General features: G+C 46.2%; 1 protein-coding gene across 2 annotated transcripts in view; it reads right to left on the reverse strand.

Annotated features, from left to right (window-relative positions):
* Positions 1-23,590, reverse strand: part of Nxn (nucleoredoxin) — a 144,886-nt gene that overhangs the window by 67,497 nt on the left and 53,799 nt on the right. The window contains exon 1 of one of the 2 annotated variants that reach the window (XM_036197777.1): positions 19,946-20,060. The exons of the other annotated variant lie outside the window; for it this stretch is intronic. Within the exon in view, the coding sequence (XP_036053670.1) occupies positions 19,946-20,011 (66 nt within the window). The 5' untranslated portion in view covers positions 20,012-20,060. Of the gene's footprint in view, positions 1-19,945; positions 20,061-23,590 lie in introns of those variants that run through there. 2 annotated transcript variants of the gene reach the window in all.

Below are 23,590 nucleotides of genomic sequence, written 5' to 3' on the forward strand. Positions count from 1 at the left end.
ATCTCTGTGAGTCTGAGGCCAGCCTGGTCTACAGAGTGAGACTTTATTCCAAATAAATAAATAAATAAATCCTCTGAGCTTGCTTCTCCTATGTGAAGAGGCCAAGAAAAGAATCCGGTTTTTATTTGTCAGAACTAGCCATAAGGTAAACAAATACAAAGAAAGCGTGTGTTGGCCAATTAAGCAGGAATGCAGGCTCTGGCAGAGACGTGACCCAGTTTTTCCATTCACCGCATGGGCGTGAGCCACCCAGCCTGCATTTGCCTGGGGAGGAGGCTTTCTCTGCCCTGCTACAGCAGGCTACCCAACCTCCATCTTCCCTCTGGGAAAACCACAGGCGTCCTTCTCACCTAATTCCCATCCAGCAGAAAGGAAGCTGAGTGGGGAAGCATCTGGGCTTTGATGCCACAGGGGCCTGGGTTTGAACCCTTGTTTCCAAGCATCCACTCCCTCATTTACATATCAGACACGTCAGTAACCCTGACTCAGGTCACGGAGGTAACTAGGGGGGCTCATCCTCAGGGGAGAAAGCATGTAGTCCACAGCATACATCCTTAGGAATGGTCTCAGTGATTCAACTTGGGCTCAACTGGATATGTAAAGAATGATGTAAAGTGTGAAAAGAGACAGGTTTGGGGCTCACGGTACCTAAACTCAACTCACAACAGGATAGGGTAGGGGGAAGTTCAGCACGATTTAAAAAAAAACAACAACTTTTTTTAACTTAATAAAAGTGAAGAAAGCCATGGAGTGTTCTATGATCATTCATACTGAAAAATTCAGCTAAGAAGCCAGCAGACTTCCCATAAACTGACATAAACACTGACATCCATTTGAAAGCCCAGACGCAAAGAAATTAAAACCAGGGCTGCAGAGATGGCTCAGCGGTTAGGAATGCCGCCGGCTGCTCTTCCAGAGGTCCCAGGTTCAATTCCCAGCACCCACACAGCAGCTTACACTTGTGTGTAGCTCCGGTTCCAGGGGCTCTAGCACCCTTACCCAGACATATATGCAGGCAGAACCACCAATGCACATACAAATAAATGAGAATCTTTAAAAAAATGAAAACTAAAGAAAGGGAAATCTAGAAGGCTAGGAGATTTTCTACTTCTTGGAAGACAAAGAGGAAAGCAATACAGCTTCAACTGATGGATGGATTCTGGTCGAGAATCGGGTTCAAGTCTCAGCTCACCCCACCTGTGAGGTGACCCTTGGCATCTCTGGAGAACTAACTGAAAACACAGAGCAGTGAAACGTGGCAAATGCTGAAATAGTGAAGAAGCTACTGCGGCTGCAGAGGCTCTGAGCCACGATGCCTGTAGTGATGTGCAATTCAAGGCAAAGCAAAGACTTCAGGAAGACAGAGATGAAAGAGACAGCCAGCTCCATCTGGAGGGGCTACAGAATGCAAAATGAGGGCGGTGCCCAGGATCTCAAGTTTAAGGCCAGCGAGAAGCAGAGCACCAGAATGTTCCGTCTCTGCTCCACCACATCGCACATAAAATACACGCTCCCCACCCCAAGCCCCCCACACAAAGGGCATGCGGGAACATGGCTGGTGCATGATCCTTCTCACTAAATGCCCTAAACTCCGGAAGACAGGGACTTTAAATCAACAGAAGTCAACACCTTGTGTGCGGAGTGGCTTCATTAAGCAGTGTCAAACATGCCACCATGAACTCAGATCAGTGTCTAGACCCGATTATTATGAAATAAACTTAAGAACAAATCCCTCTTAAGAAAAGCAAAGAACTCAGCGAGTCTCGTGCACATCAGAAGCTGTTCTCAATTATCCCCTCTCTCTCTATGAACTTCACAAAGCGCCAGCAGGTGGGAGATAATTAAAGTTTTCATAAAACTTGTTTTACATGCCTCGGTTGGAACCTTTCTGTTCCATAAAGCTTTTCGCTCTCCAGTCTAAAGAGGAACCTATAAAGAAAGAATTCTCTCTCTCTCTCTCTCTCTCTCTCTCTCTCTCTCTCTCTCTCTCTCAAAAGAATGTTTTTCTGGTTACATTTGGGGTTTTATGACTTGAGACAGATGAGGGTGGAGGAGGTAATTTATGAAAAGGGCTATTCCTTTTTATTCATATTTACATTCTATGAGGGAGTGAGTTTGCTTTCTGGACTCTCTGCCCATGCCCATCAGGGGAATGGAATCCTTGCTCCCATTTGACAAGATTCACAGAGCAATAAGAGGTCCACCGCCTCCACAGCACACCATAAGAAGTGCTGACTCTGTGTGTGTGTGTGTGTGTGTGTGTGTGTGTGTGTGTGTGTGTGTACAGCCTCTCTGACAGCACTTCTCTGATAGCTTAGTGCCCCACTCCCAACACAGAAAAGCTACCTCTTTACCCCTTCTTGGATAGTTTTACGCACCAGATCTAACCCTAACAAAGCTGGCACCGTGAAAGTTAATAGTCAAGCCTGGCGTGGTGGCTCACATCTTAGATCCCAGCGCTGGGGAAGGAGAGGCAGGTGGATCTCTGTATGTTCCAGGCCACCCTGGTCTACATGGCAAGTTGCAGGCCAGTCAGGGCTACATAGACAGACCCTGCCTCAAAACAACACAAAGCTAATCTAATGGTCATACACTACGGATGTCAATCCATGAAGAAGTTAGTCACATGGAGACAAGAAGGGCAAAGGTCTTTCTTTCCAGAAAAGAGAGCCCAGTCGTGAGAAACTAACTGGGGTGCTTAAACATGGGAGACTTGATTTTATGACTTGGTCCTCTGGCCATCGATGGAGAGTAACCTGAGAAACAACACCTTGCCCAACTCATTAATAATGATTTGGGGTATTTTAAATGAACTGGGACCTCAGGCTTGAGTTTAAAGGAAAAGCCTTAAAGGAATGTGTGATGGATTACAGCTGGAATGTTGCCCACAAATCAGTCACTTTCTTCTTGAAGATTCCCTAGTCTGTCCCCAGGCTCTCTTCTGCAGTCCAGAGACCAGGGACCTGAAGTGGCCATATCATCATCCCTGGAGCCTCGCACTGCTCACTGCCAGCCCCACCGTGCACCCAAGCCTCGCGGTCAAGTACCTGCTCTGCAAGGTCTCACCGTGTTGACACTGGGGATGTTATGCTGTGGTCGGCTGTCCTGGGCATTACAGAACTCTTAGCAGCATCTCTGACCTCTACCCAGACACTAGTTGTGACATTTTGTGACAACCAAGAGTGGTGCCAGAAGCACAGGTGACCGTGACAGTGGCCACTCCTCTGGGCATGGCCACAGTGAGTACACGTTATTTGTGTTAGCTCTCCGTTGCTATAACAAAACACCTCCGACAATCAACTTAAAGAAAAGAAAGTTTACTTTGGCTCACAGGCTTAGAGATATTACACAATGGTCAGATGGCCCCGTGCTTTGGGCCCGTGGGAGGCAATACTTCAATGGTGGGAGTGGGTGGGGGGAGGAAGTTCACCTTGTGGTGCCTGGGAAGGCAGAGGAAAAAAAAGGAAGGGCCAGATTATAAAGATCTCCTAGAAGGGCACTCCACCCCGGGGCCCAGGCCCCCTACTAGGTCCTTCCTTTTAAAGATTTCCCTTCATTCACGTGGTACCCAGCTGGGGTTGAGCCTTTGACACTTGGGCTCTTGGGAACATTCCAGATAGAATGGAACTGAGGAGCACAAGTCGAGAGCTGCCTTGTGTTCAGTTACCTACAGGCTCTGGAGGAGAGAGAGCCTGCGGAGATGTGTGTGGGTGTGGAATCATTTCCAGGGAGGAAGACCAGCTCTGAATGTGGGCCAGTACCCAGCCCCCCCCATACTGCGGAACTGAAAGGCAGAGGGTAACCATAAGAACCACCCACCCAAACCAAAGCCCACGCGCAAAGACACTCCTAGTCAGCTCGTAGCTGCTCGAGTTATTCCCTCTGCCACACCCTTTCTCCAGGATGCCCCGCCTCACGCCAGGTCCAGAAACCCAGACGGCTGACCACAGAATGGAACCGCAGCACCAGGGAGCGCTGGGGCTGATTCTGTCGGGTATTTTGTAAAAGCAATGGAAAACTAACACACAGCACAGAGGGAACTCATCTTCCCCAAGATCACCCCATTTTTCACAACACTGTCGATACCTTCCAATACGGAACTTTTGGGGTCACAGGCCTACACAGGCTACTCCTACACCTACCTCCCAGGGCTGTTGGGAAGGTTAAGTTGGTTTGTGTACATATACCTTTTAACGTGGAGTCTGGCTTAACACTAGTGTTCCAACTTCGCTTTAAACTCCAACCTGAAGTTACAGGGCTAGTCAGTCCTCTCTACTTCCCATCTCACTCACACTAATCCAGGTCAGTGCTATGAAACTGGCTCTGTCTCTGGAGGACTCTGTTCCCAGCGATTGAATGTATCATCCAGTTTCAAACTCTGTACCTTCCACCAACAGGCACAGGGACTTTCCCAGACTTCTGAGACAGTGATGGACCCACCTGCCCTACCTGTTCACACACAGTCGTCTTACCTCCAAATGCCATGTATCACAGAACGTTCTCTCCTTTTCTAGGATTGACTGTTTAACTTACCTCTCTCGTGGAGAAGTCCCCACAGGAGATAAATATTAATCAGTAACAAAAACTGTGGCCCGCACACAACAGTGCCACTGTCCACACATGTGAGCTTGTGGGAAAGCCACTGGCAACCCAGGGCTGCCTTGCCAAGGACAATGAATTGCCGTGGGAGAATGAGAGCCGTCGCCAGCTCCTGGCAGGCCCTGGGCAAGCCCAACCAGGCTCATCTGAGGGAGAACGCTCAGTCTTTGAGAAGGAGAGGCAGAAGTGAGGACTCTGGTGGGAAAGGCAGTTGGGAGGGGACGTCACACTGGGCGACATGTGGCTCAGTGGGAGAGCACTCCTTTAGGGTGTCCAAATTCTGTCACTGCAGTGGGGGAAGGCAGGCAAACAATAACATGCAGGTCTGGCTTTTTTTTTTTTTTTTTGAGCTGAGGACCAAACCCAGGGCCTTGTGCTTGCTAGGCAAGCGCTCTACCACTGAGCTAAATCCCCAACAAAACAGAATAATTTTTAAAATTTATTTACTTATTATGTACATTGATATTTTAACTGCATGTATGTTTGTGTGAAGGTGTCAGATGCCCTGGAACTGGAGTTACAGACAGTTGTGAGCTGTCATGTGGGTGCCGGGAATTGAACCAGGGTCCTCTGCAAGAGCAGTCAGTGCTCTTAACCACTGAGCCATCTCTCCAGACCCTGCCCCAGGGCTGGCTTTCTAACAAAGGACAAACAACTAGCAAAATAAATCATGTGATTGGGGGTGGGGGGCTCGATTTCTTCTTAGAAGCACCTTGCAGGATCAGCCCCATTTTTTAGCTTATCAGACAGTCAGAGAAAAGCAATCAATTACTAAGGGAAGGAAGAGCCGGGCAGCCTCGCGGATAGCCGCATGCTTCCGCTGCCACGGAAGGGATAGAGAAATTACAGACCTATTAGCTTCCTAATGCCTGGTCCCTGGCGGCCATCAAAGATGGATTCCTCACTCACTATTACTTAAGGACAACTTGACACTCTGCATCTAGAAAGTTCTGAGTGCTCCACTTGCTGGGCAATATGCAATTTTCAGATAACTACCCCCCTACTGACAGGAATTTCTTCCCTCCCTGACATGCATCTCTGCGCCTCCCAGTCTATCAGGCTCTCTTTAAGCCTCTCTGGGTGGGCTGCTGGCCTGACACAGGCCTTGGGGCTTCTCAGTTCTGGGTGCCAGTGGCTCTCTGGATATTGTAGTGTGCATTTACAGCTCCTGTCCTTTATCACCCTTGCCTCCCGGAGTCCAGACAGATATCCCCAAGGGGCAACTTGAGAGGCGCTGACCTGGTTCTGCACATTATGGTCTTTTAGGAAAACATACTCCTCCCAGTCCCCCACTGTCTGGGACACACTGGTTCCATCTTTGCCTCTCAAGTCAACAGAAACTTGTTAGGAAGTCGTCTCCTTTGAAAAACACCTTTTCTTCTCCCCTCTCCCACCCAAAAAAAAGGGCAGGGCTAGGATGCCTACTCTGCGCATGCGCCTAGCTCTCTCTGCGCATGCGCCTGGCTCTGCGCCTCAGTCACAGTATCCCCCATCGCCTCCTCTCTTCATGGAATATCTCACCTGCCCATTTGTTAGCTCATGGTGTTAACACATGGCGAAGTGTTGGGGACACTTGGGCTCCTGCTCTCGGGGTGAGAGTCAATAAACAATCGTATAGGAGAAGAGCAGTGGCTGTTAGAGCTAAAAAGAAAATAGAGATGCTGGCGAGATGGGTAGGCTGGGAAGGGCACTTGCTGTTGGAGCCTGGCAACCCGAGTTCAATCCCTGGATCCTACATAAAGGTAGAAGGAAAGAATCGACCTCCACATAAACATCGGCCTCCATGAACACACACACAGAGACTTTAAATACATACGGCAGTCTTAAATAAATAGGGAAACTGAGGTTTGGAAACAATGATTTGGTCATGGCTATGGAGCTGAGCGCCAGGTCCATGTTCTTTCTCACCACACATTACGGTCTCTCGTAGGAACACACTGACATAGGCGAGGCAAAAATGTTCAGAGAGATCTCTCTGCCCCCGGCTGCTGGCAGGCCATGGGTAGCACTTGACAGCCTCCCTCGGTGGGGAAGGGAAGGTCTTGGTGAGTTTATTTACAAGCAGAATGAACCTGTTGGTTCAAGGAGAAGAAAAACAAATGGCCTTCATTTTTCAGGTTCTTGTCACTGGGAAGGGCCTCAACATTATCCCTGTTAGGAAGGCCAAAAATAAATCACTCAAAACTGGTGTCTGTAAAGAAGGTGGCCCACAAATGCATGCTTTTTCTCTTAAAGGACAGAGAGGCCTGGGATGTTTAAACGCTCAGGCTCATTCTGCAGTGATGTTCTCAGGACTTCAGTTGCTGGACTGGACACATCTGAGAGGCAAGAGGACAGTGTGGTTTTCAGGAAGAGATGGACCCTTCTCTCTGCTCTCAAGCCCCAGCCTCACCATCCATAAATGCAGGAAAGCCAGCCAGAATGGCATCTAAATTAAATGTGCCAGTTTAGTCCAGGGAAGGACCCTGGCCTGATTTACACCTCTCACGGAGACACCAGACCCAGATTCAACAGCCAGCTCTGCCCAGACTCTAATGCCAGCACTCCAGCTTCCCTGGGCTCCCCTTCCCTGATGCTAAGACACAGAGAGCAGTCCCCCACTTGGGCAGCACACACTGAAGGGGAAGCCAATACAATGCCTGGAGGTTGTGGACACACCGAAACTGTGAGGTTCAATCTGAAGCAACTCAGTGTCCTAGAAACATTTAGCATGAAGTTTCACCCTGGACTTGGTGTCCCAGTGCATCGCCAGCTGTCTGGAATCTGGGCAGTGATACCCAGTCAGAGCTCCGGGCTTCCTCCACCATCTCCAAAAATATCCCTAGGTTTTCAGTTCTAGGTTGTGAGTCAAGGTTGAACCGGAAACCAGAGAAAGCACATCTCCTGTCAACCCACTCCTCGCTGACTTGAAACTACCCACAGCCCCCACAGACGTGAAGAAGAAATAGCTCTGTTCCACAGCCAATGTAATACTCCATATTAGCTCAGTAACTCCGGAACCAGAAAGGTTTCTTGTGTGTCAGAGATGGAACCCAGGCCCTCACACCTCCCTGGTAAGTGTTCTGTCACTGAGCTACACCCACGGCCCCTTAGGAAAAAATAATAACATTGGGGCTGCAAAGACAGCTCAGTCAGAAAAATTCTTGCCTCCCAAGCACAAGGACCTGAAGTCAACCCACAGACCCCACGGAAGATGCTGAGTGTGGTGATACACACTAGAGTCCCAGTGGTAAAGAGTCAGAAACGGGGATTCCTGAAACTCATTGGCCAGCTTAATCGCTGAGCTCCAGGTAATAAAAGCATCATAGTTATTAGGTACCTACTCTCCTACTTGCAGATTTTTTTTAATGTTTATTTTTATTTTCCGTATATGAATGTTTTGTCTGCACACATGTATGTGCACAATATGTGGACCTGTTGAATCCCTTGGAACTGGGGTTATGAATGGTTGTGGGCGTTAAATATTGAACCTGGGTCCTCTGCAAGAGCATCAAGTGCTCTTAACCATTGAGCCATCTCTCCAGTCCCTGGTCTTTGAACAATAGCTCATTTAACACACAGGCCAACTCCTGGAACTCTATGAGCTCCACTTTCTAGATGGAACACTAAGGTTCAAAGAGGCTATGAAATTAATGGGTTTCTTGGGGGGTATGCACAAGGCCCCAAATACCACAAAATGATGATGACAAGGAGAATGGACCTGACTAAAGTCAGCCTGTGAGTGGTTTGGCAGGATTTGAACCCAGACTGTTACCACAGTCATGGGTCAGACATCTGCCTTAACTCAAAGACCAGAACAGCCCCCTCATGGGTTGAGCCCTCAGAACACCCCTCCCCCCCAGCACTTGGTAACTTTCATGTCTCTTAGTTTGTGGAAGAGCCTGTTGTTCCTGGACATGGGAGTTAGGACTCAGGACTCCAAGCTTTCTCAGTTTTGTGGGCTTAAGCAGATTTGTAACATTAACTTTAATGTAAATTTTTTTGGAAGTGATTCACACAGAATTCCTGCCAAGAAGTTTAATAATTAGACAGAATTAGCTCAACCTCTGTCCGTACATGCCTAACAACATCTGCTGATTTGACAGGGGCCCTGGAAACTGCAGCCGGGCCTGGAGAACACCATGCACTGCACTGCGGGGCAGCCCTGAGAGTACCTGCCAGTTACCGCCCGCGTCGCAGCCTCCGCCCAACTAACACCTGGGCTGAAAGCATCCTCTCCCACAGGTACCACAACTAAAGGGAGGACCACGCGGATGAAGGGGAGGGCCACCCGGATGAAGGGGAGGGCCACCCGGATGAAGGGGAGGGCCACCCGGATGAAGGGGAGGGCCACCCGGATGAAGGGGAGGGCCATGCGGGTGAAGGGGAGGGCCACATGGATGAAGGGGAGGACCACGAGGATGATGGGGAGGGCCACATGGATGAAGGGACTAAAGCGCCAGTCATAGAAGAGTACATTCCCCAGTCCTTCTACCCCAGCTGTGGGTACAAAGTACATGTTTTACGGTGGCCATTTCAGCCTCCGTGGCTACAGCACACAGCAGTGGGCTCGTCCAGGCAGTGGCATTTTGTTAAGGGGTGGCGACTTGCACAGTGTGGACTGGATGATTCCTGGAAGGCTATGTTACTCATGTCACAGGAATTGCATTAAAGTGATAAGGAACAGGCCTGGAGTATGGCTCAGTAGCAGTGTGCTTCTGTACCACGTGCTGAGTCCTGGATTCCGTCACCAGCATGGAGAAGCAAAAATAAAGGGGTTCACTTTTGTTTTTGAGACAGAGTCTCCCTACGTATCTCAGACAAGCCTCAAACTCACAATCCTCCTGCCTCCACCTTCTGAGTACTGGGATTATAAAAGCATGGCATTGTACCCAGCAAAAATATATGTATATATACACATATGCATACATACATACACATATACATATCTAGCCTACCCATTTGCTACTCAACAGCTCTGAGTAGCTTCTTCAAATGCAAAGTTAAAGGAAAGTAAGAAACTGCCAAGACAGCATCCCCCTCAGAGATGCTGCAGAGGCATACATACATAGTCATGGCCACGAAAGTGCTCTGTGGGGCTGGGCATGGCTGATGACCACTATTATGGCTGCCTTATGTGAGGGCACCATCCTTAAAGGGCAGTAGTGCTCCACCCCCCCAACCCCCTCACCCCCAGAGCTCTATAAACACTTCCCAAACACCTGCCCTTCCTTCCCTGAAGCATAAAAACAGAATCAATGTCAACAGTTCCTTAGCAAGCCAGACTTGGAAACACAGGTCTGAATACCCAAGGCAGGGGGATTTCAAGTTCAAGGCTAGCCTGGGCAACTAAGTCAGAACCTGTCAAACAAACAAATCCCTAGTATTGGTACCATATTAGAAGCCAGAAACCTACTTTCTAAGAAAAATCCCTCTATAGCATCTGAGTGATAATCAAACTGTTGTCTTTTAATTACACTTACATATGTGCATGTCAGTGCAGGGGTCTGTGAAAACCAGAAGAAAGTGTCAGAGCTCCTGTGATCTGCATGATGCAGGTGATGGGAATTGAACCAGGGTCCTTGGGGAGAATGGCCAGCTCTTACCCACTCAGCTATCTCCCCAGACTCTCAAACTGCTTTTGTTTTTGGGTTTTTTTTTGTTTTTTGTTTTTGTTTGTTTCTTTGGTTTTTGTTTGTTTTTTTGTTTGTTTGTTTGTATAGTTATAAGTGCCCTTGAGGCTGAGTGTGGTGGCATTTTGTGGGCAGAAGCAGGAGAACCATCACAAATTCTAAATCAACATGGTCTACATAATAATATCTATGCCAGCCAGGGCTATATAGCAAGACTATCTCAGAAAGCCAGTAAACAAACTGATGAAGGAAGGAAGGAGGGGGGAGGGGAGAGAGGAGCAGGAAAGACTGGCTCAGCAGTTAAGAGCACTTGCTGCTCTTGAATACCCAGTTCCAGTTCCCAGCACTGTCTGTAACTCTAATTTCTGAAGATCTACTGCCCCCTTCTGGCCTCCCAGGGTACTGTATGCATATGGTGCACATACAGACACACACACACACACACACACACACACACACACACTCACACACACACAAATTTTAAAATACATTAATTTCTTTTTTAAAGAACAAGAGTATCTTGATTGAAACGCATACCACTAATCATGGTCAGCAAATTCTGGGGGGAGCAGTCCAGGGGGCATAGCTGCACAAAGAGCTCATCTGAAAGGAGTTAATTAAGATGGAGAAAGACATCTGCTCCCACCCCTACTCACCCCATTCCTGCTGTCTCTACATCCTAAGACACCCAGAAAATTACCTATTAATTGAGATGTTTCTGCCTGCAATATTTTAGGGCTGAGAAGAGAATTCAATGTCTAAATATTTCTTACTAGCTGAACAAAGGACCTACTATCCTCTGCCCATCTTTTATGGAACAGAGACAACAGTTGGAGCTGGGAGCAGCAATTAAGTGCCTCAGTGACTGGTGATCACTTTATCAGGAGTAACTTGAAGAAAAAAGAGAAAGCTTTTCGTCTCCAAGAATTAATTGTCGGGCTGGAGTGTGCTTAGCGGTAGACTGTTTGCCCGGCATGCACAGGGGCTCCCCCAATACCACAAAGGAAACATTTAACTATAGCTAGAGAACACATCTTTGTTTCCAAATCCATACGCAGAATTTGACTAATGTCTTGGGGATTGATTGGGTCATCGGGCTTGGTGGCAAGCACCTTTAACTGTGGAGCCATCTTACTGGTCCCAAATCTAAGACTTGGACAATTTATTTCTTTTTTTCTGTAACCTAAACTATTTCAAGATATGTTCTCTTCTGGACAGAGGAATTGCTGGGAGTGAATTCATTAAAATTTCTAGACTGGTTTACAGTTTTTAAAACTCAATCTCTCCCTCCCCCCTTCTCTCCCTGCCTCCCTCCCTCTCCCCCTGCCCCTTTTGGTGTTTTTGAGACAGGGTTTCTCTGTGTAGCCCTGGCTGTCACTCTGTAGACCAGGCTGGCCTCGAACTCAGAGATCTGCCTGCCTCTACCTCCCCAGTGCTGGGATTAAAGGTGTGCACTACCACATGGTAGACGAATAGAATTAATTCCCACAGGTTGTCCTACACACACACACACACACACACACACACACACACACACACACACACGCGCGCGCGCGCGCGCGCGCAGTTTTAAAACATCCTGAAGGATTTTCTTTCTGTTTTAATACCATTAAAGCATGGCAAAATCTAACACTGTAAGTGCTCCTTCCCTATAATCCTAGCTCTCTGTAGGCAGAGGCAGGAGGGTTATGAAAACATGGCCAACCTGAGCTCTATGGAGCAAGTTCCAAGCCTAGTGCCTTTAATTCCAGCACTGTGGGAGACACAGGCAGGTGGATCTCTATGAGTTCATGGCCAACCATGTCTATATAGCAAGTTCCAGACCAGCCAGCACTACATAATGAGACTAAAAACTAAACAAAACAAAACCCAGAAACAAACAACAACAAAAGATACTCCCAAATACAAGTATCTCCCAACCCTCATGGAATTCTAGAATGCGCCACTATTCAGCATCAAAGAGTAGAAGACATTGTATTCCCTTTGCAGTGATACCAAAGGGATGGAGTTATTGTGTGCCTTTGAATGCAGCCTCTAAATAACACTTTGACAGCCCTGCATGGAAGAGAGAAACAATAAAGGCACTGGGCCCCTGCTGTGACACTGACTGCACACAAACCCCAGCACTGCTCCGCTCCTGCTGTGGGTTTGTGGGCTTGAAGCACGAAGGTTTGATAGCTCATGTTCCAAAGAACACGAGTCCTGAACTCCCATGGGTACCGCCTACGAAGAGGGTTAACACAAAGCAGCTCACAGCAAATGACATCTGTCTTAGGAGATGTTAGCAAGTGATGCCCCCTTCAATGGCTACATCTATACACAGATATGTACAAGAATGTCTGTGAAATATTCCCACCCTACAGGCAGGTTACTTGACAAGAGAAAAATCATCTTAAATGTCATTTTACCTACTCACTTGGAAGAGCTCCTAAGAAGACAGTACAAAAACCCGTTTTTCTTCTAAGAAGGCCAGTTCTAGGTTGTAACCACATGATACCTTTTAAATCAAATAACCCATGACTCCAATTCTAATCTTTCTGAGTAGCACAGATCAATGATAAAATATCTTCCAAATGCTGTGAGGATGTCTTTAAAGCCCATAGAGTGTGAGGCTATCATTTTTTTTTTAAAGAATTTATCATTAGTTCCAAGTTAAGCATTCAGTTGCTACAAATACTCAGAATTGATGACTGTTTTCAAGAAATACTTTCTACATACAGCATTATTGCTTTGATGAACGGATGCCAACAAATGTGATCAGTATTGTTTCCAGATTCTTCTGGCAATCCTATTGCCTGTGCTGGTCAGCTCAATCATATTTGTCCTTGGTTGCTTCATCTTTAGCCACTTGCAGATTAAGAATGGCTTTTCCAAGTGGAAATGGTGTGTGTGTGTGTGTGTGTGTGTGTGTGTGTGTGTGTGTGTGTGTGTGCGCGCGCTCAGATCTGTTATCTAATTGGCAATGTGGGCGGGGCTTTCTGTCTTTCCCCACACAGCCTAGCTGAGCACAGACCAGCGGAAGAACTCATTTGACAAGAGAAACCCTGGAGAGGCCAGTGTCCACGTTCTGAGGCCTCTGGATCTAAAGAAAGAGCCCTTCTCATTCTTACCTTTTTCAGCTTTAAAACAGTTTTCAGGAGTATATTTTGCCAGTATATACACTCCATTCTGCACACTCTCAAAGGGCTGAGCTCCCACAGTACATGTGTGTTCAATTTCATTGCTCTGTACTCAATATGCAGCATCGTGACTGCTCAAGGCATTTTTTGTGAACATTATGTGTCTGTCTCCCCATCGGTACCCTAAGCTTTTGTTTTGTTTGTTTGTTTGTTTGTTTTTTGAGACAGGGTTACTCCGTGTAGCCCTGGCTGTCCTGGAACTCACTCTGTAGACCAGGCTGGCCTCAAACTCAGAGATCCACCTGGCTCTGCCTCCTAAGTGCTGGGGTTAAAGGCGTGCGCCACCACTGCCCCGCCAACCCTCAGCTTCTTAACAAATAAGAGCCAGGCCCTGCCTTCTCTTCAGTTGTTTTTTTTTGTTTTTTGTTTTTTTTTTTTTATTATAACTACAGTAAGCCTATACATTAATTTAGAAGAAAAGATGCCTTTGCCATATTTCACATTTTCAGCTAAGAAGTCTGTTTCTCCATTAATGTCATTTTTTTTTTAATGTTTAACTACACTTTTGTAATTTTTCCTAATTATAAACACAAAGCATCCACATGGTAAATGTTCATGTAAAAATTTTTTCTCTCCCCAGATCCTAGTTCAACACTCAGAGGCAACCCTCTCACTAGCTTTTTATAAAGCTGCTCCTGCATACAACACAACACAACACAACACAACACAACACAACACACACACACACTTATCATTCACCTCACCCTTTTAAAAAGTTGGGTCAGTTATCAACTTATTAACTCTTAGCTGACAAAGAAAAAAAACATTTAAAGGTCACAAATCCAGGGCTGGAGGGATGACCCAGTGGCTAAGGGCACTGGCTTCTCTTGCAGAGGGACCCCGGCTTGAGTCCCAGCACCCCAGTAGCAGCTCACAACCATCTATAGCTCCAGTTCCAGAGAATCCAAAGCCCTCTTCTCAGCCCCTCAGGGCATCAGGCATGCACATCCTGCACATACACACAGGCAGGCAAAACACCCACACATATACAATTCAATTACTTCTTTAAGAAAGGTCACAGATCCATTTGCATAGATAGGCCAGGTAACAAAGTGTGTACCTAGGGCCTAGAGATGCATGTCTTTTTATTGGACAAACAGGATTCCACTCTGCAGACACACTCTAAATAGACTTCCTTTTCCTCTCCCAGTTCAGGAATCCAACCCAGGGCCTTCTGCATGGGGCTCGAGCGCCTGAGCGCTGTAGCCCACCCCAGCTCACTACCAAATTCTGTACTCACAGACATGCTTGTTTCACGTTTTCTTCCTGCTGCGAACCTTGCTTCAATAAACACTTTTGAACATTCCCCATCTATGCACATTGCTGTAGACACGTTTGTTTATATTTATAAGATGTGTTGGATAAAGCCCTAGAAATTGGACTAGTAGTTCAGATTACATGTATTTTTATTTTCTAGGTGGTGTTGCCAAAGAAACCCCATCAGTTTACACTCCGCCCGCACGCGCCTGCCTCTACAGACTCTTGCCAACCCTGGATGTCATCAAATGCTCCTTTTGCCAACCCAATAGTCATACTGAATTTCATTAGCGATACTCCTTTCATTCTAAGTGGAACCAGGTATCTTTTACAAATAGGTTTCTACTTCTTTGTCTGTTCAAATTCTTTACTCAAATTGACTTTTAAAGCCCTCCAGTGCCGCAATGAGAAGACCAACCAGAAACCAAGCAACCCTAATCTCTGTCATGTATGTTGAAAATGCCTTTCCCAACCCTTCGTTTATCATTTGATCTGGTTTTTGGCATTCTGAAACATATGGACAGTTTATGTTGGAGTTACCCGGTTTATGGTCACCAGACAATCTAGATGATATTTTTGGACACAAATAGAGTCATCTCTCCATATCCACAGGGGATTGGTTCTAAAATGAAGGAAATACCCAAATCGGTAGACATTCAAGTGCTTCATATAAAATGGCATTGTGAGGCTGGGCAGTGGTGGCGCACGCCTTTAATCCCAGCGCTCGGGAGGCAGGGCCAGGCGGATCTCTGTTAAGTTCGAAGCCAGCCTGGTCTACAGAGTGAGATTCAGGACAGGCACCAAAACCACACAGAGAAACCCTGTCTCAAAAAAAAACCCTAAAAATATAAAAATAATAATAAAATGGCATTGTGCTTTCACAGATTCCAAAATACTCTAATCCTCTCTAGATTACTTACAATACTTAATACAATGTAAAATACTATGTCTGTGATTTTATTGTTAAAGATTGATAAGGAAAGAGTCTTTGGGTTTTTTTCCCAGACACTGTCTCACTCTTAGAACACACTATGTTGCCAGGCTGGGCATAGACTGGCATCAACCCTCCTGTCTCGGCTTCTCAAGTTCTGGGATCACAGATTAAAAACTACCAGCCCCTTCAGGAAATCCTGCACATCTCTGACATGACTCTGGTTGACACCAAGAATGTGAAGACTGTACACACTGATTTCTTCTCAGGGAGAAGTGGCTGATGAGAAAACAGAATCACCAAAAGTCCTTCTCCTGGTTCTATAAGAGCTGGAAGAACAAACAGCCATTAATCAAACCACTGCCAAGACCCAGCAAGGCCAGTCATCAAGAGGGTATCTGAGGGCTGGGATGTAGCTCCCGTTCGTAAACGGCTTGCCTAGCATGCGTGAAGTCTTGGCTTTCATCTCCCAACAGCACATAAAACCAGATACGGTGGAGTGTGCTGTACTGATGCAGGTAGAGGCAGGAGGATCAGAAGTTCAAGGTTATCCTCAGTTAAACAGGGTATTTGAAATTAGCAGTCTGGACTATACAAGACCTTATCTATTAAAAATAACAAACAAGACAAAAAATAAAAATAAATAAATAAACAGCATCTTCAGACCTCTGGAAGGGCAAGGTTTCCTGCTTGAATTTTGGAAGTCTATACACTATCAGCTTTCTGGCTTCCAGTGCCCTCTTTGCCTCATAGCCTGGGCCATTAGCTTCGCTGATTCAAAACAGAAGTGACTATGGATAATAAGGCTTTTGGCCTTTGTCCTGCCTCCAGAGACTGTACAACACAAGCCAGTTCCCCTGGGTAAGAAAGATGTGGTCAAGACCCCAGAGACGCCATGGCTCAACATGAAAACAAAGGAGAAAATATAATGGAGTTCGCACGCTAATACCCACAATGTCCACACTGTGACTTGAGCAGATGACAGACTTTGTCACGGAACTCTCTGGCCTGGCATCATTTCCTTAGCTCTTCCAGTAGAAGAGCAGATATTACCGCTACTGACGAAGATGGGGATGAGCTGGGAGGTGGCTCACGTGGGTGCAAGCAGGAAGACTTGGGCTCAGATCCTGAGAACCCATGTAAAGTCTGGGTATGGCGGTGCTCAGCTGAGTAGTAGAGACAGGGTGATCCTGGGGGACCCTGGCCAGCCAGTGTCTCTAAAAACGGTTAGCTCCAGTTTCATAGAGAGATGGAGATCAATAGAGGAGAGACGAGGCATGTACACATGGGATTCAATTCTCTCTTCCCACCTTGTGGGACCTGGGGGTCAAACTCGGGTTACCAGAAGTAGCAAGTGATTTTGAGACTTTTTTTTTTTTTTTTTTTTTTTTTTTTTGAGACAGGGTCGTTACATAGTCCTGGCCGGCCTTGAACTCACAGAGATCTGCTTCAGCCTCCAGAGCGCTGGGATGGATTAAAAGCATGTATGTGCCACCATGCCTGGCCTTCCACTGAGCCATCTTGTTTTTGAGACAGAGTCTCCCCTTGAACATGGGCTTCAACAGATTTGGCTAGACCAGCTTGCCAGCAAGCCTCAGGGAGCCTTCTGTCTCCACTTCCCTGCACTGGGGGACAGGCACATCACCACCGCATGTGGTTTCTCCACAGGTACTGGGAATCAAACTTAGGTCCTCGTGTTGAGTAGCAAGCACTTTAACCATCTCCGTGACTCCTAATTGTACTTAGTCATTTAAGAAAAATTTCCTAAGCATCTGCCACCTATCTGGATTTTATTATAATAGTAATATAAAATAAAATTAGAGAGCTCTCAGGATATGGTTAAATGTAAGCCCCTCCTGAAAAAGAAAAAAAAAAAACATAAAATTGCCCTCCAGCTGGACACCAAGGGCACCCCGGGCTAAAAATTGGAAATGGTAATAAGCTACGCAAGGGGACAGATTCCAGAAGCAGCAAGTGAACCCAGTGAGTGACCACTCACAGGTCAGAGCAGACTCCCCGGCTCCCTCTGGCCACCCCCCAGACACAGCCCACAACTTTTTTTATCCTTGTTCCCATGGGGTTTTGTCTCCAAGCAATCAGCTCTGTGTTTTTATTTCTATGCTCCATTTTAAACCACATTTTTAAAAAGGACTTCTTGAAAGGCAAAGATTGGGAGAAGAAATACCGACGCTCTTAAGAGCCCCTGTCTAGCTGCCAATGCATTGTTTTAGTCAAATGTCAAATGAAAGGGGAGAAGCGGAATGATGATTTTATTTGAATTGCTTCCAAAGAAAAGTAACCTCCGGCGAAACTGGAGGCCCACTCTGCTGGAAACCGGGCAGGTCGACAGCAGAAATGCAGGCAGGAAACTGCATCTTCCAGAAAGCACAGTATCAAACAGGAGCACCACAAGCAGTGATAAGCTCCGAGGTCCCTGTGGCTCAGGATGCGTTTTTAGCCTTTTCTGCTCTTACCCCGCTGAAAATGAAATTACCTTAGACTACAACTTCCCTTGCAGAGGGCTTTTGGAAATGATTAAAGGTTAATTCTCTTGTTTTAAGTAAGATCAACGTATTAAATTTCAGATTTACTGAACTGAAAAAATAGGCAGTGAAACAAACTTCCAAAACTTTAAAACCAAGGAAGGCAGGGGATGTAGTTCAATGTTGGAGCATGCACTCAGCATGTGCAAGGCCCTGGATTAAAATCTGTGAGTTTGAGGCCAGCCTGGTCTCCAAAGTGAGTTCCAGGAAAGGCGCAAAGCTACACAGAGAAACCTTGTCTCGAAAAACCAAAAACCAAACAAACAAAAAACAAAACTCAGCCCTATTCTATGACAAAACCCAAATAAAACTAAAAGGATTTCAGGATGTGGGTGGAAGACAGTCCCTCCTGGTGAAGACAAAACTGAACCCCAGCTACCTTATCTGCTAAGTGCCCAAAGACCCCCCAGTTTCCACTGTCCCCGAGTGCTACAGAGCACTATGACCTCCACATTACGCTCATAAATTACAACAGCCCACAGGCGTCAAGGCTGGTCACCACTCTAATCTCTTCCTTGGAAGTTTTCAAACCAAGCTGAAGGCAGATCTTTTCAGTGGTCTTTATCTTTGGCCATGAATCACATTTATTAGACACTCCTGTGTTTTCTGGGATACATGCCGGAGTAACAAATCAAACAGACTTTGCCTCCAACTGGACGGCTTGTTCGCGTGTGAGTGAACATGGGCGATGGGGTGCTCCATGTCTGTGGCTCCAAGTCCCTGCATACCTGAAACTAAAGTCAAGCCACAGGTGGCATTTGTGGTAGCTGGCCCAGCTCTTCTTCCTGGCCCTCCTGAGCCCGTTCACACTCTCTGACCGTGACACCATCTTACTCCTGACCCATCTTCGCTCCCTGTCCCTTCCGAACTGAGGTGCTGATGGCTGCAGGCCACCAAGGATTTGGCACAGACCCACCTCACTATCTCACCCACTTCAGAAGGATTTTCTTGCTCTGTCCAATGTCCTAGAGAAAAAAGACCCAGGTCCCACCTCTGTAAGAGACTGTCACTGTGTTACAAGAAGGAGGCACTAACGTTCCATTGTAAAAAATTGTTTATGTTATTTTATCTTATGTAAGGCTTCACTATGCAGCCTAGGCTGGCCTCAAACTTAGATCCTCCTGCCTCAGACTCCTGACTGCTAAGATTATAAGCACAGGCCCACCAAGCCGGGCTTCTGACGATGTCTTTGCAGGAGGTTCTGAGAGAACGTGATGGCTAAGCTGACTTTCAGGGACACACAGAACAGACAGGGTGGAATTCACATCCCAAACAAAGAGAAGAGCACGCAAGTGGCAGAAAATGTTGTTGACATGCTGGAGTCAACCCCTCATGAATAATAAGACGTTTATGGAGCTCAGGCTTCATGGAAAAAGCCTGGCACACAACAGGAATTCATTTATAGCTTAAGTGAAGTATCACTGTCATTTAAAAACAATACAAAACAAAACAAGCTTTCGTGTCTAAATCAGCAAACAGCCTCTAGGAAGACAAGCCAAAAGCAAACAAACAAACGAGACTCCAGAAAACAGTCTCACTTCTCAAACACCAGAGCCTTCCCCTTTGCTGTACTCAAAGAATGAAAGGGGGCTGGGCTGGACCTGGTCTTTTGTGCCACAAACACAGACGACAAACCCCGGGCCAGACGGCTGGTCTTGACGAAGGTTCTTTTCATATTCTGTCAGGAGTAAAGCGAGGAAGACGGCAGCTAAAGGTTCCCTGAATCCCGCTCACAGAAAACGCAATGCTGGGATGAAAATCACTGGTGAGGCCCGGACATCTTCATTTTCTTTCTCCTCACGGCCTCATCTCTCCCCAGCTTACCCTGCTGCTCCCTGCAGATGGACTTCTCTTCTTAGGTGATGTGGCCCATGGCAATCTTCTCTCCATGAGGCTACCCCTCTGCCACCTGAAAGCACCACCTTCCAGCTCTTCAGGAAATGGTCCCCTCACTTCTCCTGGCTCCCACACCCGCCCCTCTGCCCATCCCCAAAGACTGAGGCTGCCGGGGACACCCTCAGCCTTTTTCTATTTAAAGGTGAACTCATCTGCTCTCCAACTCAGACAATACCTGGATTGTTCATGACTTCATGCATGGCTCACCTGGTGTCTCTTTTGGCCTCAGTCTGCCCCACTGTCTCTACCTGCCTACACCAAGGGACCCTCCAAGTTAGTTTTCCCCAGACTTAACTTCTTCTGCCGGTGTCTTCATCACATGCAATGACCCCTCAAAGCAGGGCCTCTGTCAGTTTGTTCAATGTGTCCCCAAGGGGTACTTTGTAGTATTCAGCACAGGGAAATCATGACAATAACCATTAGGTGGGCATGCGGACTTTTACAGGACCAAGAACCCTCGGGTAGGCACTGGCCAGCCCCGTTACCCAGCAGCATAGTACCAGCTCCCAAATGACAGGCTGCTCTGATGTAGCAGGGATGGCTATCTATAATCCAGCCTTCAAGGAGACTTTAGATAAGGCTGGGGCTGTGGGGAAACAGGAGATCCAGGCTATATTTCCACACATGACTTAAAGCCTTACTGTATTCAGCATCTCCTTCCAGAAGATTCTCAGGTTCTTACCTGGGGTGTGCTTGCTTAATACATCCCTAGCTTTTTTTTATTTCCCCCAAATACGGTTTCTCCATCTTCAGTCACCTGTGTTTCATCTGGTGGCTGCCGTTCTTTCACAGCCTGGTAAAGCCTGAAAACTCCACTTATGAAATTATTCTCAAAATCCATAAAACTATTCTCAAAATTCTACCACTAGGGGTTCATTTGCATGAAATGGATCATCTCAGAAGAAAATATAAAAGAGTAAAAACTGGCTGGACAGTGGTGGCACGTGCCTTGAATCCCAGCACTCGGAAGGTAGAGGCAAGCAGATCTCTGAGTCCAAGGACAACCTGGTCTACAGAGTGAGTTCCAGGACATCCAGGGATACACAGTTCTCAAAAAACCAAACCAAACAAAAAACCTAAACCTAACTTAAGAGGAAAAACAAAAACTTGAGGATAAAATTCACAGACTATCCATATATTGTCAAATTATCACCTGTCTAAAAAGGCACCAGGATCAGACAGCTTCATGGATAATTTCTTTCCAATTTCTAAGGAACAATAATTATCATGCTATTTAATTATTCCAGAGCCCAGAAAAATTCTATAGAAAGTATATATTATTTCAAAAATTGAAAACATACTAAATGCATTTAACTTTCAGGTTTTTAAAATTATCTTTGTGTGTGTGTGTGTGTGTGTGTGTGTGTGTATTCCCTAGAACTGGGGAGGAGTGTCAAGCCATTCATCATGGGTGCTGGGGACTGAACTTGTCTTCTGGAAGAGTAGCTAATCTTAACCATCTCTGCAGCCCCTAAGGTATTTTTTTTTTATAGACAATTGATTTCTTAAATGTATTTGGGTATGTGCATATGCATGTGCATTCATGTTGTGCCATTGTACACAAGAAAGGCAGGAGACAACCTGAAGGAGTCAGTTGTGTCCTTTACATGGATTCCTGGGATCACACTCTGGCCATTAGGTTTGATGGCAGGCATCTACCTACATCCACTGAGCCATCTTGCTGGCCCCAGCTGTGTCTTCAAGGGGGTAGGGGGGCTGAAGAGATGGCTCAGTGGTTAAGAGTGCTGAATGCTCTTCCATAGGACTTGATTTGATTCCCAGCACCCACATGGCAGCTGTCAACCATCCAGTTCCAAAGGATCTGACACCCTCTCTGGTCTCCATGGGTACCAGACAGACACGCACATGGTACACATACATACATTCAGGCAAAACACTCATACACGTAAATAAAATAATTGTTTTGTTTTTGAGGCTGGGTGTGAGGGCTAATCATAATTGTCAACATGACTATATATGGAATAAACTACAATCATGAAATGGAGGGGCACATCTGTGATCTGGATCTTGAGGCAGAAAGACAGCATGAACTGGATCTTAAAATTGGAAGGTATAGGCTTTGGATCAGGATCTTGAGGTGGAATGACACATGCCTTTAATCCAGATCTTGAGGTGGGAAGGCACACCTTTAATCTGGGCCACACCTTCTGCTGGAAGCCTCTATAAGGACAATGGAAGAAGGAAGGTTTTCTTCTTTGTCTGCTGGCCCTCCCCTTGCTAACACACATCCATTCCTTCACTGGCATCAGAGCCTACTTCTTTGGGATTCCAGCACGTAACATACAGAAAAATAAATTTGTGTGTGTGTGTGTGTGTGTGTGTGTGTGTGTGTGTGAGTGAGAGAGAGAGAGAGAGAGAGAGAGAGAGAGAGAGAGATTCATTCCGTAAGTTCTATGACTCTAGAGAACCCTGACTAATACACTGGGTCTCACTATATGTGCTCCTGAGCGCTGAAATTAAAATCATGTGCCGCTATATCTGACTTACAGTAAAATTAAAAAGACCAGCTGTCTTAGAACTCACTATGTAGTCCAGGGTAGCCTTGAACTCCTACCTTTGCCCCCAGAGTACTGAGTACAGGCACGAACCAATACACCTGTCAATATATAGTTATTTGTAGCTGACATGTAATTGTATATATTTAGTAATATTTATTTATTTACTGTGTTTTGAAATAGGGCCATATTTCATGGCCCACACTAGCCTGGAACTCAAATTTCTCCTGCCTCTGCTTTCCTGAGTAGTAGGGCAACAGGCATGTATCCCAGTTACCAGTTAGGGGGGTTTTAAGGAAAAAAAAATATATATATTTTTTTTCATCTTTAATTATGTGTATGCGTGTGCATCTGTGTGTGAGTGCATGCATGTGAATGCAGATGACTGGAGACCAGAAAAGGGTGTCAGATCTCTGGAGCTGGAGTTCCAGATGGTGTCAGCCTCTGGATGTGGGTGCTGGAAATCAAGCAGGTCTGCTGGAAGAGTGGTGTGTACTTCCAACCTTCCAGTCATCTTTCCAGACCCCAGTCAGGGATTTTAAGGAAACAACTGTGAAGTTGCAGTCTTAAGAGACACTGTATCTGAGCAATAATCAGAAAATGAGACATTCAACAATGTACTCTAATTCACCTCCAGCCTTCTGGATACTACTTGGTACCTTAGGGATGAAATGGAGAGCTAGGGACACATGATGCCTATCTTCAAAGAGTTTACATTCTCACCAAGAGATAGACACCAGACTACCTCCAACCCATCCTGTCAGAAGCTCTGAAAGAACTGTCCAGGAAACTGCAGGGTAGACTCAGCATTGGGAAAACGACCTTATCTGGGATCAGAAACAAGGGCACGGTGAACGACTGTTTAAACTAATGATGCCAATGCATATTTGATGACTCAAGATACTCCTCACATATAGTAGACAAAAAGCACTCAACAGTTCGTGTAGTTTAGCGCTGCTCTTGAATTTTTAAAAAGAATCATTGTTGAAGTTTGGAACTGGGATGTCTTCCCAAAGGCCCATATGCTGGAGGATTGACTTCCAGAGAAGCACTACTG

The sequence above is a fragment of the Onychomys torridus genome, chromosome 8, assembly GCF_903995425.1.
Source record: "Onychomys torridus chromosome 8, mOncTor1.1, whole genome shotgun sequence".
NCBI lineage: Eukaryota > Metazoa > Chordata > Mammalia > Rodentia > Cricetidae > Onychomys > Onychomys torridus.